Genomic DNA, 23,068 nt, shown 5'->3' with positions numbered 1-23,068 from the left:
TGCTGAGCAGAGAAATTCTGCCCTTAGGTGCCCTCTGAGCTCATAAAAGTCAGCGAGCAGCCGCAGCGCCACAAATCCTTCAGAGGAATGAGCCGTAAATCAAAAGTTATCAAAAAAAACTTAGAGCCTCGTGTCGGACCCAAACAAGCGGCTTCGTGTGAAAGTTCAAGCAACTTACACGTTTTTTTTTTTTTTTTTTTTAAGGTTTATTTTGGGAGAAGGGTCGGCTAAACACATTAGCGAAACTGAAGTTATTGAATTAGCCTTAACCACGACATGGTGAATTCATGCTGAACTGTCCAAACAACAGAGGACTCTGTGGACGTGTTGTTGTTGTTGTTCTCAGGGAGACGGTACTCAGCGCTGGCCCCGGCGAGCGGCCAGCTGCTGCGGAGCCGGATCACGAGGCCAGCGCGCCGCTCTTGTGAAAAGCCATTCATATCGCGCGCGCCCTGTATTAACCTCTGCTCTGTGTAATCGCTGCAGGTGGTCGAGGTGTGTGCGCATCATCCCTTTCTGTGGCGAGAGGGATAAAAACAGCTTTGCGCTCGTCACTGTACACAAGGTTGAGATGGAAAATAATGATCCCTCTCCGAAAGGTCAGCACTTCTGACGTCAATAAAAACAAAAGGCAGGCCGGCTACATTTGGCAGGATGCGAGACTTCTGGCTTGTAAAGCCGTTCATGAAATAAAAGGAAAATGGGTTTAAAGCAGGAAAACCATAGTAGTGACTTTTTTCCCCCTCCGCGCCGCCTCCCCTCAAATAACCACTTCGGTGGCACCATTTCCTGACTCAGTCAGCTGTTTTTGTTTTTTGGGGGTTTTTTTAAGTCCTGAATTCAACCCAGACCGGTTTGATTGTCTTTGTCGTGTAATGTGGAAATATTTATTTAGATTACAGAACCGCAGGCGACCGCACCAACCAGATTTTCAAACAAAAATGGCATCTATTTAAAAATAAGGAAAACTACATCAATAGAAATGTTTGCAACTGAGGTTCCGGACTGAGACACTCGGGCCCAGTGGGTTTCCGTCTAGGTCTTTAAGACGTTTTCAAAGGAAAAAACATCGACTAATCAAAGAGTCCTTACATCTGCTGGTGGAGACGAGGTTAAAAACAGGCTAAGACATGATGCCACAAACCCTGCCACTGAAACATCATTAATAAATTAACAAAACCATGAATCTGAAGGATTTTTTTTCTCTAAAATGTCCAAGCAATACAGATTTGCTGATTAGTGACGTGATTCTTCATCAAAATTATGGCCCATCTTGCATTTAAATGGAGCAAATCATATAAATGCCAGAGTTAAATAATGCTCTGGTATCATTGCATTTTTTTTTTCATTCTAATGCATAATTGTGAGTTTATTACAAAACATTGGGTCTAAGTGACTGCACACTCCCTCCTGCAGGTGGCAGTATTTCTTTCTTCTACTACACTGTTGCCTCAGCCTAACTTGAAGTCAACTTGTAGTCAGTCAAACAATTGCAAAATCCTGGAGGGAACTACTGTTCAGTAGAAGGTGCCTAGAAATCGATTATAAAAACAATAATCAAAAAACAAAAGAATAAAACTACTAACTCGCGATGCACTGATTTGAAAATTTGGGCCAATATCGATGTCCGATATTAATATTGCTTTACAGCCGATATTTACCAAAATTATGTACATCTCGCCACCTTTTTACTGACTACTGTGAACAACAATACCACTGACATCAATTCTGCTTCAGGTTAACACCTCACAATCCTGCCCTGCATCACTATCACTGGCTGTGTTTCCATTATAAATGTATGCAAAACTTTGTCAATATTCTGCTAAAGGTGAAAAAAAAAGTTCACAACTGCAGTATTTCCATTAAATAATAATTGCAATTAAAATCACATGTGAATAAGCTTGTTCACATTAACATGCCTCGCCATCATCCTCCATCTACTTCCTGTCGACTTCTTCTACATGGTTTGTGCCAGTGGCAACATCCGGTTGTTGATTATGTGACAACTGAGGTTCCGGACTGAGACACTCGGGCCCAGTGGGTTTCCGTCTAGGTCTTTAAGACGTTTTCAAAGGAAAAAACATGAACTAATGTAATGTGATAGAAGTTGTTTCTATTGCAGTTTTGAGAAAAAAAAACACATTTCACAACCAATAGACCACCTGATCCTAGTTCCAGAACATTTTATCAAAAGTCTGTTTTTTTTTTATTATAACCATATAATTGTTGGTCATTTATTATAGCAATAAATGGTGTATGAAGCATCCCTAACAATGACATAATCACACTATTTACGTTATATTCAAATTATGCTTCATTTCATTTAACAGGTTTTTTGTTTGTTTTTTTCAATGTGTATTTACGATAGGAAACTTATGAGACTTACTTGTTACTACGTGACATTTGTTTTAAGTAAATGAGAATCAGAACTTAACGTGGATACTGCTGACAGTTTTGTTTATGGTTATTGGAGTTTACCATAAAGAAATCATTTTACACAAAGACAAGTTTGCAAAAAACTAAATATAAAAGAAAATGGAAATTTTGTTGCAGGTTAATTGCAGCCCATTATAATTAAAGATATGTTTTAAAATTGTGACTATGTCTAAATATTAACAAATTCTGACTGATTGTGTTTGGGATTATTACTCCTGCTCTTTGAGCTCTGTGGCCGTCATTGGTTGGATTTCATCATTTTTATTGAGCCAGTCTTATTTGTTGGTTTGACTCCCTCAGCTTAAAACATAAACACAGACTAAACAGCATTGCAAAGATGTGCAGCAAAATTATAGGGATAAGTCTTATAGAGCTGCCCCAGCTGTACAGAACCAGAATCACAAGAAAGGCCAAAGATATCCCTGCTGACCCAAACCACCCTCGACTGTAATTACAGGTTGCCGCCATCTGCTCGCAAATCCGTGGTAATTAAGTGCAATACAAAAACGTACAAATGCTCATTTGCCCCTGTTAGTGCCAGATTCATTAATACTTTGCAATGATAGCCATGAATAGTAACTGCTAGTAAACCAAGTTTGTATCCAGCTTGCGTGAATGTTTGGGTTAGTTTTGAATTTCTGTCGAGTGCATTTGCTGTTTTTCTTTGCCGTTATTCTCTGCAGGTTTCTCTGGATCTTTGATAAATGCTGCATTTGCATTTCAAAACGTGTGAATGAAGTAATTTGACGCTTTTTTTGTAGCACAGTTGCTACTTCTAACGTTGACGCAACCTTTGTGAAAACAGCTTAGTTTGATTCACACAGCAGCATTTATTTCCATCTGGCTTCCACTGTATTCAGCGTTTTACATGGACTGACTGGAAGCCGAAAAGGCTGACACTTTAAACACATTTTCATCAGTTAATCAATAGGTTTATTCACTCAACAAAACACACCGAGATGTACAAAAACATTGTCTTGTAACAATTCATCTACATGAGTGAAAAGGAGCAGGAAGAAGAAAAACCTCATAAAAACCTGCCCCTTTCTCAATAATTACAAAATAAATCATCATCATATTATCACTATTGTATCAAAAAACATTACAATAAAGTTTCAAGTTCATCCCTAATTTTTAGTCACTAGAATGCCTAAATAAGGCATCTCCAGGTAGATCATATTGAGGCTATTTGTAAGCCTAAAACACAAGGCGACTTGTTCTGCTGCATCAGTTTATTGTAACGAGTGTGAAAGGCTCCCCTGCTGCAACCCACACGTGCAGAACGTGCAGATGGATCCTTCTGGTCCCTCAGGTGCACACTGATAATCTGACCAGCATATGAAGCAAGGGGTTAAGATTTCTGTTCTGTGCTCTGCTGCCATCTAGTGGCACAGACATACGACACAGACAGCAGGCTCAGCGTCTTACCGTATTTGTCTCTCAGGCCAACTGTGCATCGGAATACTCCTCCAAAGGCAACGTCTTCTCCGAAGATGACTGCAGAGACACAACATGCAACAGTCAGGAGGTTCGATATTTCAAAGTATGTTTGTGCATAAGCAAAAGAGAATGTCGATTAAATAGAAAAGTTCATGTCTCGACAGGAAATCCTCAAAAAGCAGTCTGAAAACCTACTACATCAACAGATCTAGTAATATTTTCAAATGTTCAGATGTGTGAGAGCTTTATTTATATTAGAATTAATCAAGTATTTAAAGACTTCTTGAACTAAAATCTCTTGATTTTCACATAATTTTACACATTTTAAAAAACATTTAAAATGTGTAAAATTCTGAATTTTTTTTATATATTTTAAAGGTATATTAAAAATGTTTGTTTGTATCTACACCAACAAATTGTGATAGATTTTTCTTGCAGGATGAAGCATTTCTTTTTTTCAGTTAAATCTCTGAGAAAGTCCAATGCCATCGATGGTAAACAAATAAACAAATAAACTCCTTCCAGATGATTCAACGCCCACACAAACCAACCTGCTGGCAACAATGAGCATTATGACTCTGTGATTCCTCAGGAGTGAGAAAACTCCTGGATGTTGCAAAGACATCCACGCTGTACCTAAACTTCTCAACTTGAATTTCTACATTTAGAGAACTGATTATTAAGCAGCATTTTCCCTACAACTGAGGCCATTTTGATTAGAGACGCATCGATCCGATATTAATATTTGTATCAGTCCCGATATTAGAAAAATATTAAGTATTGGGGCAGAGCTATGAAATCTTATTCCATGCTTTGTACACTGAACGATGTCATACTTTATTATTTATTTTATATTATATTTAGAATTCCTTATTACACTTTTTGAACCACATAAAAGGTTTGCAGCAGTTTTTGTCAGTTCCAGTTCATTATTTTACATTTGCCTTTATACTCCTAATTGCACAGACTGAACAAATTAAAGTTATGCTGTTTATACGCATTTGATTAAGCTTGTGAAACTATTGGTGTATTTAAGTGTGCCGTACTAGTGCAGAGTTAGCTCCTACATTAGTAATTCAGTACATTTATGTCTGTTTTAAATAAAGAAACTTTTCAAGTCAATTCAGCACTGCTCTTCTGTATCGGATGGGTATCGACTGACAGTAAACCTCAGATATCTGTATCGGTATCAGTAGTGAAAAAAGTTGATCGGTGCATCCAGGTTTTTAATGCAAAGAGATAAAGTATGAAAAAAACTATTCTTTGGACATAACCATAGCAAATACAGTTAAAACAAAACCTGTCAAAACTGTCGTGCATAAAAAAACGTAATAAAGCTACATACTAAGAAGTAAAACGTGTCTGATCTTTGCATAGTAATCTTATGGCATCGTGAACTCTAAAGACGTACAATTTCCAAAACAGAAACATTTGTTTACTAAAAAACGGCTTCAGCACTACTTTGACGTGAACGTTTTGTGTAGATGTGAGCCACTCGTTTGATTAGCATCTTCTACAAAAGGAAGATTTCAACAGGTAAACTGCGAATCTCCTTACCTGCTGTCGGGTCACTAGCAAGCGTGTTGTCCAAGGCACTTGTAATGGACTGGAACAAGTTCATCTTCTGTGTGTCACCTAACCATAGGAAGCGAAATTAAACACGCAGTTAGTGTTCAAAACAGCCACATGGTACTCAACTCCAACCAACATTCTTCAATACAGAAACAGTAGGAATTTGACTACATTAAATATAAATAGACATGAAACATGACAGGAATTCGGTCTTGTTTCTTGTTTGTTTTAGCCATTAAGTTGCAAACTATAAAGCAGTTGTAAGACATTAATTTACAGTAATGCTTCCGCAAGTCTGCAAGCAGTTTATGAAGATGTCCCTCACTGATAGCAGAAATATACTTTTATTTTGAAACTGGGATGTTCCGATGTAGGCAAAACAAGTCTGATTAATTTCCAGGTTTTAGTTGTGCTGGAATTCATTAAACACCTGCTTACATGTTCCTCAGTTAAATTGTCTACATATTGAAGCTTTCATAAGAAACCAATTATTTTCTGACTCATTACAAACACTGAACGAGGCTAATGCTAACCAGTTAGCCCAGAAACTCACCGTATTCCGTCGTAGGGGGGTCGGGCTGGAAGGTGAAGTGAGCGGCATGTCTTTGCGCTTTTAAACGAGAACTGCAACCTGCCGATAGTTTCAATAAAGAGTTCTGCCTCCCAGTGCCAACACCAGAGATAGCAAGTGTTGAGTGGGCACCTCGGATAAATAGCCTTGCAGCAGCCGCCATCGCTGTTATTATCAGATAACAGGAAGGGCAAAATGAATCGAAGTACGAAGATCGTCTAATGCAAAGAAGGCGCCTTCACTTTGTGTGGTGAATCAGGAGTTATGTTATCAACTCACTAAAGATATTAGTAAGCAAACAGTCAGCTTATGAAGAAGAAAAAAAGTTTTTTTTTTTTTTTTAAATCTAGTACACCAATTCCATCAGAAAGAAACTTAATGCGGAATTCTGGAAAACACTGCAGAGTGAGAACTCTCTTTCTCTCACGAGGCTGCTCGTGATTGGTCTAAAAAGGAGGCGGTGTCAGCGTTCAGATTTTGCAAGAAAACCACAAACTGGGGCTCCGTAGGACAGAGATAAAGAATCCATGAGAAAAAAAAAGCCGTGATTTATGACCATAAATATACTGCTCAAAAAAATAAAGGGAATATTTCACTTTAATTGTGTGTGTGGCTCCAAATCCAGGCCTCCATTGGTTAATAAATTTGATTTCCATTGATGATTTTTGTGTGATTTTGTTGTCAGCACATTCAACTTTGTACAGAACAAAGTATTCACTTGGCGTATTTCATTCATTCAGATCTAGGATGTGTTATTTGAGTGTTCCCTTTATTTTTTTGAGCAGTGTATATTATATTTAGTTCTCAGTTCAAAAATACTTTAACTTTTTTTTCTGTCAAACTTTATTAGACATTGGGATTTTCCTTTTAATAAAATGGTTCAGAAATTGTCTTTGTATTTGCTAGACCAATGGGGTCTAAATTGTTCATCTTTTCCTACAGCTGCCAGTCCTGTGGCATAGTTCCACATCACCATTATGCATTTCAGTACTTTGTGGTTATGAAAACTTAAGTGTTAAGAAAACTTTTTCCTGGCATTATTTATGTAATATATACAAATAATGAAGGTCTTATTTGCTATAAAACAAAGATTACCACTTTTAGTCAGTTTAATTTTCATCTGCATCCAGTTGTAAATACCCTTCACTCCGTATTTACACTGCATTCTCTCATATGTGAGGTTAGTCCCATTTGTAATTCAGAAGGTTATTTAACGTGTTTTATGAATCTGCTTTCAGCCGTTGCAAAAAAAACAAACAAACAAGCAACTCATTGGAACAAAGTGTGTTTATTTTTCTAAGCTGTATAAGATTACAATTAGTTCTGCTAAAATGAAAAGAAAAATACATGTATGCTAGTTTAGACTTGCAGTAAGACACCTCTACAGTCGACATAAACAGGAAATAAATGAAGATAGGAGGAAAAGCTTCATGATTGTTAGGACGATGACTTTGCGCATTCTGTGACATGACATCCAACTTCCTGCCGCTGCTGCACATCTTAGCCAAATTCTGTAAGAAACAATAAAGTTAGCATTTAATGTCAGGCGGGATCTAGAAGATGTTACACACTAAAAGTCCTACATTAGCTGCTCGAATGATACTGTTGGGAGACTGCAGGGCTGCCAGGTCAGTTAGGATCCTCTTCAGGTCATTGTCTGAAGGACGCTCTGACGGAACAAAAAGAATCACAGTTTGGCCTCAAAAGTTGATCACTGAGCACCCGGAGGGCTTGTATGGCTCTTGCGTACCTGGTTCAGGAGAGGATTGTGGTTTCAGCTGGAGGTACTGATGCTCCAGCAGCTCTGCAATGGAGATTCTCTCTCTCGGGTTTCGCACCAAGCACCTCTGATGAAACGAGAGAAAACATGGCATCATAAACTTAACCTGCTAGCTTAGGACTTGAGAACAGAAGTGGCAGAGAGAGAAAAACAATTCCCTTTTATTTGGGAATAATAAAGGGAATTATTATCCAGTGCCTCCTCCATTTAAAGTAAGAAACAATAAGACACACGTGGAGATATTTTCATTTAAGGTTTTGTGAAAATGTGATAAATTCCCATAAATGACCATCTTAGTTTAATGAAAAATTAGAGACGCACCAATACAATATGTGTATCGGTCCTAATATGAAAGCAATTTTTGGATCAGATATCAGTGACAATGTGCCCAAACCAAAGGGCAGATCTATCCAATCTAATTCTATGCTTTGTCCTCTGAGCGACAAGCTTTGTTATTCATTTTAAAGCACTTTCTAGTTTCTGACCTCTATATGTATATAAAGTTTACTTACCTACCTAATAACTCATAAATCATGAATGCCACCAATCCCAACCTCAGATGTTTTCTAAGCAGCTTAACGTGATTTCAAGCTGTGCAATTATTTAAACAGGTAAACTAAATTTATTTGCATATAAAAAAAATAAAAAATTCAAAAATAAAATTAAAAAAAAGCCTCACTTTCAAAACATCCAGCAAATCCTTCTCTGCGATGCCAGGAAACTCAATCTTATGAGACGGATCGATGATGGCCTGCAGCTTGGCGATCTGGTTTGTGATGCTCTGGAACGGAGTCTTCCCATAGGTCATGCAGTAGAGGATGCATCCCAAGGACCAAACGTCTCCTTTAGGGCTGATCTGTACAACACCATTATTATTATTATTATTATTCTTTATACGAGTCTTATTTCACAGGTTAAATCATCCAGGTTTAGATGAATACCTTGGATCGCGCCTTTCCCGGCTGAGATGATGTATCCTTAATGGCCTCAGGAGGCATGTAGTTCAGCGTCCCAACCTGTGGAATTAAAACACACATTAAAAAAAAACAACAAAAAAAGGCATGTAGTTCAGCGTCCCAACCTGTGGAATTAAAACACACATTAAAAAAAAACAAAACAAAAAAAAAACAAAAAACTATATAAACCATAAATAATCAGACAACTCAATTAAAACCGAACCTAAAATAAATACGACCTACCTGGGAATCTTTCATGATGCTCGTTACGTCGGGTTGGATTCTGTTGGCGATGCCGAAGTCGATCAACTTCAGTGACGCGTTGACTATGACAAAATTTGCCGGCTTCAAGTCGCTGTGGATGATACCTGCAGAGAGTGAACAAAAAAACGTCACAATTTCACATTTTTAAGCGAAGGACGCAGAAAATATGACAGAAGCAGCTGGAGACGACGAGAACCGTGTTTGTGGATGGTATGGACAGCCTCCAGCATGTTCTTCCAGTAGAACTTCCTCTCAAGCGGGTTGATGGTTTTGCGGTTTCGCAACCAGGTGTTCAGATCCAAGTTGCCGCATTCCATCAGCATGTAGATGTAGCTGTTGGTTATTTCACTGCAAAACAATAAAAACATTAAAATAAACATGTGGAACCATCAAAATCTCTGCCAAACAAGCTAAAGGTGGTTGGATCTGACCACACACTCCACTACGATTCATCATCGACACACTGATTCTAGACGAGTCATACACTCACTAGTCGTACAGCTTTATGATTTGGTCGCTGTACTGCTGCAAGTGGTTCAGATGCTCAATTTCATTTTTGTAACTTTCTATCGTTTGAGCGTCGGCCTCCTCCAGATTCACATATTTCACTGCAAACAGCTGCTTTTTGTGATCGAGGACCTGATAGACCTGCAAAAAAACAAACAAAAAAAAAAAAAACAAGCAAGAGTGAGGAGTGCACCAATTGCAGTTTTCTGGCCTATCAATCTTTAAAACAGGTTCCACAATGTAAATGTGAGGCTTTTTAAGTCCATCGTCAACGAAAATTAAGACATGTATCGCAACACATACACAAAAGGAAAATTATTAGACATTGCATTTTTTTCCCCCATCTTTTCTCCCAATTTGTCACCAAAGCTGAATCTGTGGCTCTCTGTTCTCTTCTGCTTCCATGTTCTATTCCTTTTCTCAGCTGTATTTTCCTTTATAGAAACAACTTTCATGAAATATAATATGTCAAACAGCAGCTAGATCATCGTGCTTAAAATCCATTAAATGTCCAGCTTCAGAGTTCATGTCTCACAAAATGCTGTTCTCAGGTCAGAACTAACACTATTAGCTGTTGGTTTTCAGGGGAGCTTCAGCCACTCAGCAAATCAAAACTAACATTCCTGAGGTCTGTTTAGTGGTTTATCCTGCATAGTGCCAGAATGAAGACAGCATTGTATGGATTGGCAGCAGAAGTGAGCCACTGATGATAAATTAGCAAAACAAGTTAGCTAGCTAGCAAAGGTATATTGGCAGCGAGCTAATATTTCGAGTCACAGGATGCAACAAAGATATCTGCGCGCAACTCAGATTTTTGCTTGTCTGAAAAATCTTAGGAGGGGGGAAAGAAAAAAAAAAACTACATAGAAAATAAGATATCCATGACTAAATTAAAAAAAAAGTTACAATTGACGCATTTATGGCCAAATTCATCGGTTTCACGAGCCAATTATCCGTGCACCCCGAGTCAGAGCAGAACAACTTTAGTTTGAAGTGGTTCATGTTTTTTGTTGCCATACGTGATGCTTTACCTTGCTGGAGCCGCCTCGTCCAATCATCTTGAGGATGAAGAACTGCTTCCCCTTTATTGTGATGGATTCGTTTGAAATAGAACTGAAGGAGACCTTCAATGAAAAACAAATAAGTTCCAATTGGATTCCTGCTTTATTTCCAAGGGATTTCGGTAAACAACAAATCCAGTGAACAGGTTGAAAAATATGTAACCGGCAGTAACCGTGCTGCACCTGAGGAGTGTGGAAACCAGCTGTGTGGCTCAGAGGTGTGCAGGCCTGCTGCACGGCTCCGTCTCTGTGAGGCGCTGCTGCAGAGGACGATGCCTCGGGGCCTCGTTTTACGACGGGAGTGATGAAGCTGAGGAGAAACAACTTGTGAAAATCGTCCATTCGAGGGTGGGAAAACACAAGCAGACCAACTCCTTTAAAAGTTTACGAGCCTGGATGTGAGCGAATTAAGCACCTACCTGCTGGGATGTGGGTTCCTGTAGCCGTTGGGCGTCTGGTAGGCGGCTTGTGGGTTCAGTTTGGACGGTAGCTGGATGGAGGGAGTGGGGTAAGACTCCACCAGACGGGGAACGGGTCTGGGGTCGGGAGGCGTGGTCCGTTTATCCTGAGGAATAAATTAAGTGAAGCATAAAATGACTTAATAGTAGAGATGCATCGATCCGATATCGATATCTGTATCGGCCCCGATATTGAAAACAATTCTAGATCAGGTATTTGTGACAATATGACAGATCAATAAGAGCATATCTATCGAGTCCAATTCTATGCCTTGTGTTATATTATTATTTATTTTACATTGGCTGTTTTACTCCTAATTGCACTGACTGAACAAATTAAAGTTGTCTTGTTTTTTACATGTTTGACCAAGTCTGTGAAACTATTGGTGTATTTAAATGTGCTGTACTGGTGCAGAGTTATCAACTAAATTCGTAATTCTGAACATTTATGTCCGTAAAAAAACAACAACAACAAAAAAACCTCAAGACAAGTGCATTGGCATTGGAAGTTAAAAAAAAAAGTGAATCGGTGCATCTGGAGAGGGAAAATGCAACAAAACAAAATCATATAAAAAAATAGCTAATACCTCTGGAGAAACTTGCCGGGTGAGCAGACTGGGAATCTTCCACTCTGTGTCCGTCTCTTTGCTGGCAGGTTTAGGCCGTTCCACCGACTGGCTCACAGGGATCCGAGCCGGAAGCTGCAGTTTCTGCTTCCCCCCAGAGGGGGACCCGCTTCCTGCTACATGGACATTTACAGATTCAGGAGACAGAAAAAGCAGCAGCAGCAGCCCTCCGCTTCAGACTGATCCTTACCTGTGGGCGGGTCGTCCTCCATGGGGGGAACAAGCTGTTTCTCTCCCGATTTCAGGTTCCGCATGGCCGTCTCCAGAAGCTCTGCCGGTTTAGCATTTAATGCCAGAGCTTTGTGCAGAATTGAAGTTGCTTTAACCAGGTTACCTAAAAAAAAAAAAAAGTTAAAAAATCCACAAAGTTACCTTGGTAACCTGGTCAAACATGAAGAGAACGAAGAATTCATTTCACAACATGAACTCTCGAGATTCTAAACGTTTTTAGGTGCTTTGACACTTCCTGTTATTTTAATACAGCCACAAATAATAATGCAAGATCACCTTGAGAAACCTCAAACTGGGCATGTGCAATGTGGACAAATGCAAAGCCTTTGCAGTTGGATCTCGCAACTATGAAGTGATCCTGAGCCTCATCTGGATCTTCAATTCTACAGAGCAGAAAACAAATGGTGATGTTCAGCAGACAGCTGTTAACAGGTAGCGAAAGAAAGACCAGAATCCCCTGTTGAAAAGAACAAATGATAAAGAAATGACAGGAAGAGAGAAATGGAAAGAAACAAAATGGAAAAGGAAGAAAGACAAATACAACAAAAAAGAAAAAAGACAAAGCAAAAAAGTAGTAACAATAAAGAAACAAAGAAAAAAAAAATCAAAACAGAATCCAGAGGAAAAAACTAAACAAAGACAGAAGAAGCAAAATAAAAAAGGCAGAAAACAAAGGTCCAAAAAAAAGAAACCAAGAAAGATAAAAACAAAGCAAAAAAGGGAAAGCAGCAACAGAAATAAAGAATCAGAGAAAAACCAAACGGAGGAAAGAAACAAAAAGAGACAAAAGGCTGATTACTGATAAAGAAAGGAAAAACAAGACAGTTTGTGTTATTTAACATCCAAGAACAATCAATTCCTTTATCTAAATTTATCAAAAGACTCCAACTGAGTCAAAAATATAGAATCAAGGTAACCACAGGTCATTTCATCTACCATACAGCCTTAATAAAACACACTGTGGCTTTAACCAGCAACACTGTGAAAAGGTTGTGTATGCAGTGCATTTTAGATCATCTCCATTTGACGGATTCAGAAGCGCAACTTTAAATCGAGAACTCTGCAGTTCATATAGAAAAGAGATTGTGCACAACAATCAGAATCAATGGAAATCTGATTGGTGTATCTTTGATATTTAGAGAGCCAATGAAAATTTGACAATTTAAACATTCACAGGATCCCCCAGAATGTCTTGAGTAAGACTCACCCCTTCAGTTCTGCGTATCTGACCAGTATTCTGGCGTAGCTGGTGTTTTTGCTGTACTGTCTGATCGGCAGCCTGCTGAAGACTTTGGAGTAGCAGTCTTTGAGCTTGTTGAGCAGGCTGATGTCTGTGTGAGGGTTTCCTCTTTTCTCCAGGCTCATCAGGTACGCCCAACACGACTCGGGAGAGTTGGAATTGACAACTTGTTCGAAATTAAAAGTCACATCTGCAGAGGAAATGATAACGATAATGAGAAGAAAAAGACAACAAACAGAACTTTAATCTCCACTGATCGCTCCGTTCAGCACGCTGCAGGTCAGAACGTGACTCAGCAGGTTTTACCTTCCATTTTGGACGATCCTTTGGCACCGTTTGTTTGGAGGAGCGTTGCAGTCGAGTCTGCCTGGTCCTCCCACTGGCCGTGATCTGGACTGAGAACTGATGGCTTCTAACGCGTTGAATTGGATATTGGGGGGGGGGGATCTGGACTGAGAACTGATGGCTTCTAACGCGTTGAATTGGATATTGGGGGGGGGGGGGGGGATAAATAAAAAAAAAAACCTCGCACCGAAGCACAAAAGAGCGNAAAAAAAATCACCTCGCACCGAAGCACAAAAGAGCGTTGCCAGCAAGTTTCTATGTTCTCACCTGATCCCTGACAACGTCTCGGCCTTCGACGCTTTTCCTCGAGGAGGACACTCCAAATCCTGAGGTCCCGTTTGAACCAGATGTTTGTCTGAGAGCAAACAAACAAAACAAAATAAAAACAGATAAAATACACAATTAGTTTGCATTTGAATTAAGTTTGGGGCATCAGAGTGAAGCGGGGAGAATACAAACCTGGACAAACCCCTAGTAACAGACATACTGCTTGATTTGGGGACTTTCTTGTGGATGTCATCATCTTTTTCTGGAATTGAAAATGGCACTACAGGTACTCTCCCTGGCTATTAAAAGAGAAAAAAAACCCTGAAAATTCCAAGAACTGTTTAGTTATTTGTTTTATCCCACAGGCTGAAGCCCACCAAGCCAACTGCTCTTTTCCGATGGGATCCCGTCCTCCAGCCAGGAAACGGATCGTCCGAGTTTCCAGACGGTGGCTCCGTCCTGAAGAAAATAAATGAATAAATAAAGCGTTCCTCCTCAACAAAACTGCAAATTTAAGAATCTGCTTCATTCTTACCCCACACCAAAAATACTGGAGAGCTGCAAGTCGCCGGTTCCATCTGACATTCTGCCGGGCTTCGGGAATTCAGAGTCTTTTTGGACAGAATCCTGTACAGTTCTATTGGATAATGCTAAAAACACAAAGAAAACATGTAGATACCGTAAGATTAATCTAATTTAGTAAAATAAGAAATGAGGGACGCACCAGGGCTGGGAGATGACGCAAATTTTTTTTGGTTTTTGAAGATTAAATTTTTTGGGGGGGAAAAGAAATTTAAAAAAAATCAGGATTTTTTTCACCAGTTCACTTGTTGGGTTTCCATAGCGACGTTTTTCTAGTAAAATTGCAACTTTATTCTGCCAATATTACGACTATTGTTCTCGTAATTAAGCAAAAATTCTCATAGCCTGGCCCTTGTACTCGGCTCCCCAACTCACAGAAGGGAAATAAACGCCATTTTTGAAAATGTTTTGTCATCTAACATTTCTTTTTTTTTTTTTAAGAAAAAAAGCTGCACCCCCAGTATTAGTGAGTTGTAAAAGGCTGAGTATATAAAAAAAAAAAAACACAAGTGCTCACATGGAAAGTTCTCCTTGTCCTCCAGGCAGATCATCGTTCTCCCGGCCTGCATGCTCTGCAGCGCAGCCACCAGAGGTTCTTTTGGTTTGGCATCCACCTCCAGAGCGTTCTGCAGTATCTGAATGGCTCTTTTGAAGTTTCCTGGCAACACAAAACACACACACACTGTAAACACTTAACACACACTCACCCAGATGCCATCAGTAGCTAAAACAGTCCTGTACCTTGGGAGTGCTCAAACTGTGCATGCGCAACGTGGACAAATGCAAAGCTCTGGCTGTGAGCTGTCGCCACGTTGAAGTTGGCCTCTGCCTCATTGACGTCTTGAAGACTAGCAGAAGGAAAGCGGTGAAAAAAAAGCAAGTTAATTCTATCCAGAATTTATTATTTAGACCTTCAGATACAGTGTCTAAACTTTTTATCAGCTTGTCAACAATCACAATGTTCAATGTACTTATTTGGAAAGATCAACATTAAGTAGTGCATGATTGTGAAGTGAAAGAAAATATTCCCATTAGTGGTTGTAAAGTAAAAGATGAAAAACTCAAAGAAATGATGATGCTTTTTCCAAATTGCTTTAAGTACGACATCTACTCACGCTTTCAGCTCCGCAAATCGGACCAACATCCTGGCATAGCTTTCGTTATGACAGTGCTTCCCCAGTGGCATATTGGAAAACACTCTGGTATAAAAATCTATGAGTCTGGTGAGGTGGTTCTGGTCCAGCAGGAGATCCCTTTTCTTCTCCAGGTCTGTCAGGTAGGAGAGGCAAGATTCGGGCGAGTTTGAGTCGATGACCTGGTTGATGTTGTCTGTGTCATCTGAAACGAGAGGAGGGGGATTTACAACGTCAAAAAGACTGTAAGCAAAGGAAGGATGAACCGGCTTGTTCGTGAAGCAGCAGCAGCACATTCGTTACCTTCATTGAAATATTTTTTTATGTTGCTGAACCTTTGATAAAGCCTGGCAAGCTGCTGCTTTCTGTCTGTGTGTTCCTCTTCTTCCATCTGAAAGTGAGAAGCCGACAAGGACATCCTGAACAAAAGCTTTTTCAGTCAAATCAAACGAAATCAAACTGTGACAAAATTAGAATTTTGTGTAACAGAAATTTGCCCTCTTCAAGACTTTACTGCTGTAACAAAAACTTTTGCTACGCCTGTTTGAAAAATAAACACCTAAGCAACTAAGTAATTTGGCTGACCAACGTCAGGAACAACAGCAACGCTAAACAACAAAGAAATTCACAATTTTCTCCCAAACTCCTGATATGAACAAATGCCGAGAAACATTGAAATACTCGTTACAGAATTATTCTAAACATATTTCGTTCTTTTAAAATACCGACTTTCGTGTTGACGGCATATGCCGGACTATGTTTGCTAACAAACAGCAATGTTGTTAGCGGTGAATAGCTTAGCATTGCTTACCCTGCATGCATCGAGTAATCTCAAATTAAGAAATGCAGAAGCATTTTCTATAATTTACAATATTACGCAGCTAGCTGAAAAATAACATCACCTTGTTTATGTTTCCCTAAATATTGCAGTCACTAACACTCACCTTTTCACAAGATGTGATGCACAGCGAAACGAAAAACACCCCAACTGACAATTTTCAAATATGCCACTTCCGTTTAAGATGGGTACCGATTGGCTCATTCCTAAATGACGTACTCGCTTGCGGATGATACGTACAAATACGTGGATATTAAATATTTGCTAAGTGTTTTCACCACATTAATAACTATGGTTAAAATGACTTAGGATATTATTTTGTTTTTTAAGAGCAAGTGGTAATATTTTTTCTTTTTCGGGTGCTCCCTTTCGAAACATCAAACGTTGTCATCAAGTATGGCAAGCCATTTTAGTATTAAAAAAAAGAAAACAGTTAAAAACTGAAATTAGTATCAACCAACATGTTTTTGGTAGTAGGAATTATATCACAAGATGTACAATATTACAACTAACCAATAAAAAAGACGATTTATATATTTAATTATTCCTGAAAGTTAAAGTGGAACAACTTGACTGGACCTGACTCATTTGCGAAAATCAATTCTTAAAAAAGCATTTGAGGAACAAAACAATCTTTTTAGGATATTTATCTATAATTTGTGTAAAGGAGTCTGCAACCTTTACAATAGAAATCTTGGCTCTCAGTCCAGCTAAAGAAGACCCATTTAGAGTCGCAAATATTATAATTTGTATAATAATGGTGGGTGAAATAAAAAAAAAATAAAGACTGATATTTTGGCTTACTACGTCGCATATAATCGTAAATCAATTATATGTTGACGTATCAGTCTCGTTCTCGTTTTCCCAACAGCACCTAAACGCAACATGGATTCAGCTCCTCCCACTTCCAATATGGCAGCCATGGGAAGGAGACAAGCGACGCCACGAATTTAGGAGTTTTTTCACGATAAATGAGTGGTATGGGAAGCTGTCACGTATATGTCTATGTTGTGAGAACAATATTATTTCTCAGTGCCAATGTCTCGTTTGAGAATAACTTTTAAAGGTTTCAAAAATACAATGTTTCTCAGTGGGCTAAGCTAGCAAGCAACGGTTAGGAAATAAATGAACTTGTGTATTCCGAGTCACAAGAAGAAATCATTCACCCCGCATACGTCCTTCTAGGTGAGTATACATTTGCATAGAAAGACGTGCAGACCATAACCCGAGGACAAACGGCATTTGCATTAAGATCGCTAAAAGACTGTGTTTAACTCATCATTTGCCTAATACTCAGAAACATGAACGCAGAGGAACTGCATCCTAGTGTCACAGATTCTCTCGTCATGTCTGTTGATGAAGTTGTGGTTTGGTTCTCATTCCTGCCAGTCATGTTGGTTTCAACGTTTTTTTATCGGAACTGTTCGATTTCATTATTACTCAATATTGCTTTCTTTTCTTTTTTCCTCCAGCTCAAATTCATCATGGCCATCACTCAGTTCCGTATGTTCAAGATTTGCACATGTTTAGCTAGTTTGCTGTCCTTTTTTAAAAGGTTGATATGCAGGTAAGCACCAGTAGTTCTCCATACTGTGATTTAAAAAGGCTTTTTACCTGTTATTGTTGCTCTAGGGATCATTATTTATTTATTTATTACAAATTATTTAAAAAAATATTCATATTGGTTCCAATTCTTTGTAAAATAACTCAATCTCTGTTCAAATTTCATTTTCTTGTCTTGCCCCTGTTTCTCAATTGTATTGATATCTCTGCTTCTACTGCATCGTCACAAGGTTCATCTACCTTAAACCAGAAGTTTACACACACCAAATAAAGAGACACATTTGCCTTTTTTCCCCTCACTATCTGAAGCTAAATCAGACCTAACATTTCTTGTTTGAGGTCAGTCAGAACCACCAAAATTACTTTTATTTGCTAACAGGAGAAAAAAAAAGTTAAAGATCTATTAATGTCTTCTAAATCAGAAGTTTACATGCATTCCCTCAGTATTTGCTGTTATTAACTTTGAACTGTTTGACTTGGGTGAAACGTTTTGGGTTTTGCACAGTAGTTTAATGGTATACAGGCCCATCACTTCAGAGTAATCAATGCTCACAAATATTAATGTAGGACATTTTATTGATGCGCTGCCAGACTCTCAGAGCGACCGATTCTGAGTTACTGCTTTAAAAATAATTGGCTTACTGTGATCTTGGATAATAAATCTCTGTTTTCACTTAATTCAAACATCCCCATTTAATTTCTATATGCCTTTTCTATGACTGTTCATCAACATCTAATGATCTATCCATAAACATCACATGCTACGTTTAAAGCCTTTTACTTTTTACATATCGTGGATAAATCCAGGACTCTCTGTAAACGTGGCTTACTTGTCGTACCAGTTTAAGTTCAGCAGTGTTGGGAAGAGTTGGTCGGGTTACAGTGAAGTCCAAGCGTGGAATAGATCAGATTTCACTGTGGAAGTTAGGAAAACAAAACCTGTTTTAGCATTTAACACATTGGAGCAAAAGAAGAGAAAGAAACAAACATCTGAAGGAGGTTTAAAGTCCAAACGCCTCTAGATGAAACTTGTCATTCAGTTTAACTTCTCAACCAGCAGTAGAAACCAGAAATATTTGTTCTGTGCAGCAGAAACGTGCTTTATAGTTTGTAGCTACTTTTAATCTGTGGATGTAGCTTCTTGCTTACTTTGATTCAGCCAGACATGTTTTTCTTCTAGCCTTTATACAACATAATCTCACTGACGACATATAATTACATTACAACCCAAACCAGGAAAAGAAAAAGTATAATACAAAGAAAGCTGCCTATGCTAACGCTTGAGGAGCTGCAGAGACAAAGGCTTGCTGTGCCACTTTACTTCTAGAGACTGCAGAAGACATCAACCTTACACATAAAACTAGAACTACAAGTTCAAAGCTTTGTCCCATGTGAGAATGGCCCAGTCAAAGTCCAGGCTTCAATATGCCAAAGTTGAAAACACTTTGTCACAGATCCTCTCCGTTCAATTTGACCGGACTTGAGTTTGTTTCTAAAAAACATAAAATAAATAAAAGTAGAACTTAAACAAGTTGTGTTTGGTGGAATCTTGTTTGTGCATTACAGTAAACTGATTATGTTTAGTCTTGTCTGCTTTGTGGTTTCATAAAATTGATTTGAATAATTTGATTGTGACACAGGAGCGGAAGGGGCCGCAAGCTCAGCGGTGATCAGATAACTCTCCCAACGACAGTCGACTTTTCCTCTTCTTTACCAAAACAGGCGAGTAGCTGCATCACTCACGTTCCCTAAAAGTATAAGGCTGGAATTCAGAATTTGGGTAAAAAAGAAAAAAAGATTTAATGAACTCAAAAAAGCATTTCCCTTTGTGGTCTGAACAGCCAGAAATCGAAGAGTGGAGCTCCTGGGATGAAGAAGCTCCGACGAGCATTAAGATAGAAGGTGGAAATGGAAACGTGTCCCCTCCGCCCAACGATGCCGACGAAGAGCCGGATTACTTCAAAGACATGGCTCCCACCATCAGGAAGACGCAGAAGGTACAGAGCAGCTTCAGAGCAGCTTCAGAGCAGCTTCAGAGCAGACAAACTTTATTTGTTTTTTTTTTTTTGTTTTTTTTTCATTCAAACGAAGAGTTGAAAAATAGACGTGGCTGAAACTTTGTATCATTGAAGAAAAATGCAGACGGCTTTAACCTTGATCATTTGTCTGACTGCTCCGCCCTTTTTTCTCTGGTCCAGATTGTGCTGAAAAAGCGCGAGCCGTTGAACTACCTGGTTCCTGACGGGTCAGCAGGATTCTCCAGCAGGCTGGCAGCCTCCCAGGACATGATGAGCTTCAGTCCGCCCTCTGTGAGAAACGCCTCGGCTTCCTTCAAGACGTTCTGTAGACTCTTTAATTTTCACTTGTTCAGGTTTTTGTTTGATGTGTTGCTAAACAGTAAAAATAAAATTAAAATCCTGTGTTCAGCCTGGGCTATATAGCTTAAAAATAAAAAAAGTCACTTTTTTTTCATACCATTTCTGATTTTATTAAAAAATAAATAAAATAGTGGCTTTTATTTCAGTCATCCCTTCTGAGTTGTACTTCGGCGTATTAAAGCCTGGGTGCGAGAATAATTTAACTAAAAGAATATAGTTATAACCTCAGCAGAATAAATACTAGAGCATTTTAAAATTACAAGAAAACATTCATTTTAATTCATTTCATTTTGTTTTTGAGTTCTCATAAAATGATTACTTCATTCTCCTATTATTAGGAAAATGATAATATTAAGACTTTATTCTTTTACTCTTTTGATTGTATTCTTGTAACATTATAGCTTTATTCTCGTTAAAAATAAAAAAATCTTAGCCTGACCCTTATGTTTCCTTGTGGAGTTGAGCTGAATTCTAAAGTCCAAATAAGCAGATAGAAACCAGACTTGTCAAACAAGATGGCGGCTTTGTGAGTGATGATATCACTCTGAACCATGGAGTGCATTGGTGAAATAAAAAGAAAAACAATTTTTTTTTCTCCAAAACCTCAATCTTTGAAAACAAAAAATGTGATTTAATCAATAAAATTAATTTATAATCCAATATTATATTTGCATTCTCAATGTCCATGTAATGGAGAAAACATAAATGATTTGAGAGACAGAAGAAAAACTGTAAACTCTCTTTAGTGATGGCGCAGACATGCTACAAAACTATTTTAATCAAACACTAAGAGTTTAAACCAAAGTTCCCCAGTGGCCAAAATAATATGCTTTGGCTCTTTATAAAAAAGGAAAAGCTTCACACTGACTTTGAATCCGTTTGTTTTCTCAGGCTGAACTGGGTGAAATGGAAAACTGGCAGGAGGACACAAACGCCTGGGAGGACGAGTCCAACGCTGCCTGGGAGGCAGAGGAAGTGCTCAGGTAAAAGTTCTGCTAGACTCCCTGCCGCTGACGTCCGCTTTAACAATTTGAGTTGTTTCAGTTACACGGAAGCTGAGGAAAAACATAAAATGGAGCACGAGTTTGTTATATCCTAGATATTCTATATATTTACACATTTAAATAGTTAATACCATCTGAATGGTTCAAGGAACAAGACGGTTCTCATTTTGCTTCTGTCTCTTTCCACCAGGCAACAAAAGATGGCTGAGAGGGAGAAGCGCTTCATGGAGCAGCAGAAGAAGAAAATGGAGAAAGAGGCTCAGAGAATGCTGAAGAAGGACCAAAAGATCGCAGTCAAGCTCTCGTAACGTTTTGGAAATGCTCCGTTTCGAGCCGACGGGGGCGCCGGGGTTCTGGCACAGACTTCAAATCTATCATTAAAACAGTCTTTAAAGTTCCTTCCACGTGGATTATCATCAGTCACTACTTTATCTGTTTACAAACTGTCCTCCTCCACCCGTTTCTACCAGCAGCCATTTCAGTTTGGGACGCGGCTGCACTGTAAAAACCCATCGGTCCCCAGAGCAGATTACACACCGAAGAATTAAAATACAAAATAATTAGATTGTGACTTAATCTGGTTGGTAGTACTTAATTTCTTGTTCTCTCCCAGAAGCATTTTGTAAATGAAACTTATCTGCAACTTTAAAAAAAAAAGCTCATAAAAATTTTATGGCCTCACAGGGAAAAAAGAAGAGTGTAATTTATAACTTACATCACTGTAAATCAGTGGCACTCTTTGCTTTGCTAATTATTGTTTTTTTTAATTTTTATTTATGTCTTTCAGAGTCTGTACATTTATTTTATTACCTAATGATCATGGCTTTATTTTTGTCACTCTGATCTGAAGCCATCACTACACTGGAAATCTGCATTCGAATGAAAACTGGAGCTTTTAAACTTGGTGTGGATGAAGATCGATGGAATGATCAAGTCAAACTATGAATGATGGCTGTGGGTTCCTATGGCAACCTCATGGATGCTGGTTTACCATTCATTCCTAGACATTTTGTCGAAGGTGATTATCCAGAGATTGGTAGACTTTTGTTTCTATTTTTATTTGTGTGTGTGTGTTGTTGGAGGAAATATTGCTTTGGATATGATTGATAAACATACTTTTTATAAAATATGGATCACCAAGGCGATAGAATCAATTGCTTCACCCACGAAGAGGATTTAAGTGCAGATTTAATGTGTTTCCGTAAGAAAGAATTCCTGATCATTGCCTAGAATATTATTTCTGTTATCATGAAAACCTAACCGGGTGAAGAATCTAATATATATATGCATGACGATGAAGTTAAGCGTTTTAAAACCTCCATAGAAGCAAGTCAAAGAAGGCTAATTTTTATTCGCAATGTTACAAAAGCTTTGCAAATGGCAGGATGTTCTGCTTTATTATTTATGAGGTGATTGAAAATGTGACTGTTTTTTAACCTTAATGAGTGAGTGACGGTGGGCAGTTTTAAGAACTAACATGGTGAAACTGGTGTTCATTGGTTGGAAAAGGTTTGCATAGTTAATTTGTTTCCCTATGGGGTTTCATCAAGAGATATAGCATCTAGATTTTTTTTTTTTTAGTTTTGCACATTTTTTTTTCTCCCCCAGAAAAAAAATCATTTCCGTTTCTGTTCTTCTTTCACTCTTTTTCACTGTATGACTTCATATTAAAAAATTTGGTGGTTGAGCATAAACAAAGTCATGCTCTGAAAAAATGAGTTGACGAAAAGCCCTGTTCAGATCTGACAGGTTGTAAATCTGGTGTACGAGATTCTTTTTTTTTTTTTCCTTTTTTTAATAAAAGCATTGATTCATA

The 23,068-nt window shown here is 38.5% G+C and overlaps 3 protein-coding genes across 5 annotated transcripts in view; 1 reads left to right on the top strand and 2 right to left on the bottom strand.

The window, feature by feature from the left end:
* bckdhb (branched chain keto acid dehydrogenase E1 subunit beta) overlaps positions 1-6,218 on the bottom strand; it is an 80,289-nt gene extending 74,071 nt beyond the window's left edge. For 2 of the 3 annotated variants that reach the window (XM_016679609.1, XM_016679580.1), the window contains exons 1-3: positions 6,002-6,218; positions 5,434-5,511; positions 3,865-3,933 (exon numbers count right to left, since the gene is read on the bottom strand). In XM_016679609.1, the coding sequence (XP_016535095.1) occupies positions 3,865-3,933; positions 5,434-5,511; positions 6,002-6,182 (328 nt within the window). In that variant the 5' untranslated portion in view covers positions 6,183-6,218. The remainder of the gene's footprint in view (positions 1-3,864; positions 3,934-5,433; positions 5,512-6,001) is intronic. The other variant, XM_007564576.2, reaches the window with a different exon arrangement.
* Positions 6,219-7,362: 1,144 nt separating this feature from the next.
* ttk (ttk protein kinase) lies at positions 7,363-16,517 on the bottom strand. The gene is given in 26 exon segments (XM_007564466.2): positions 7,363-7,489; positions 7,492-7,530; positions 7,603-7,688; positions 7,770-7,866; positions 8,479-8,655; positions 8,741-8,815; positions 8,999-9,123; positions 9,216-9,367; positions 9,510-9,667; positions 10,558-10,650; positions 10,771-10,897; positions 11,007-11,152; positions 11,633-11,787; positions 11,862-12,005; positions 12,179-12,285; positions 13,110-13,332; positions 13,449-13,554; positions 13,755-13,842; positions 13,947-14,053; positions 14,132-14,213; positions 14,290-14,404; positions 14,854-14,994; positions 15,078-15,184; positions 15,452-15,674; positions 15,773-15,860; positions 16,414-16,517. Coding segments are annotated over 25 exon segments (2,994 nt in total). The 5' UTR covers positions 16,414-16,517; the 3' UTR covers positions 7,363-7,456.
* A 657-nt stretch (positions 16,518-17,174) lies between these two features.
* Positions 17,175-23,068, top strand: ebag9 (estrogen receptor binding site associated antigen 9). The gene is made up of 7 exons (XM_007564352.2): positions 17,175-17,492; positions 17,780-17,874; positions 19,511-19,592; positions 19,712-19,867; positions 20,069-20,179; positions 21,140-21,231; positions 21,443-23,068. The coding sequence occupies exons 2-7, from the start codon at positions 17,792-17,794 to the stop codon at positions 21,558-21,560; spliced, it is 642 nt and encodes a 213-aa protein (XP_007564414.1). The 5' UTR covers positions 17,175-17,492; positions 17,780-17,791; the 3' UTR covers positions 21,561-23,068.

This window comes from Poecilia formosa, unplaced genomic scaffold (assembly GCF_000485575.1).
Source record: "Poecilia formosa unplaced genomic scaffold, Poecilia_formosa-5.1.2 Scaffold0, whole genome shotgun sequence".
NCBI classification, from domain to species: domain Eukaryota; kingdom Metazoa; phylum Chordata; class Actinopteri; order Cyprinodontiformes; family Poeciliidae; genus Poecilia; species Poecilia formosa.
This window is presented reverse-complemented; position numbering and strand designations above follow the sequence as displayed.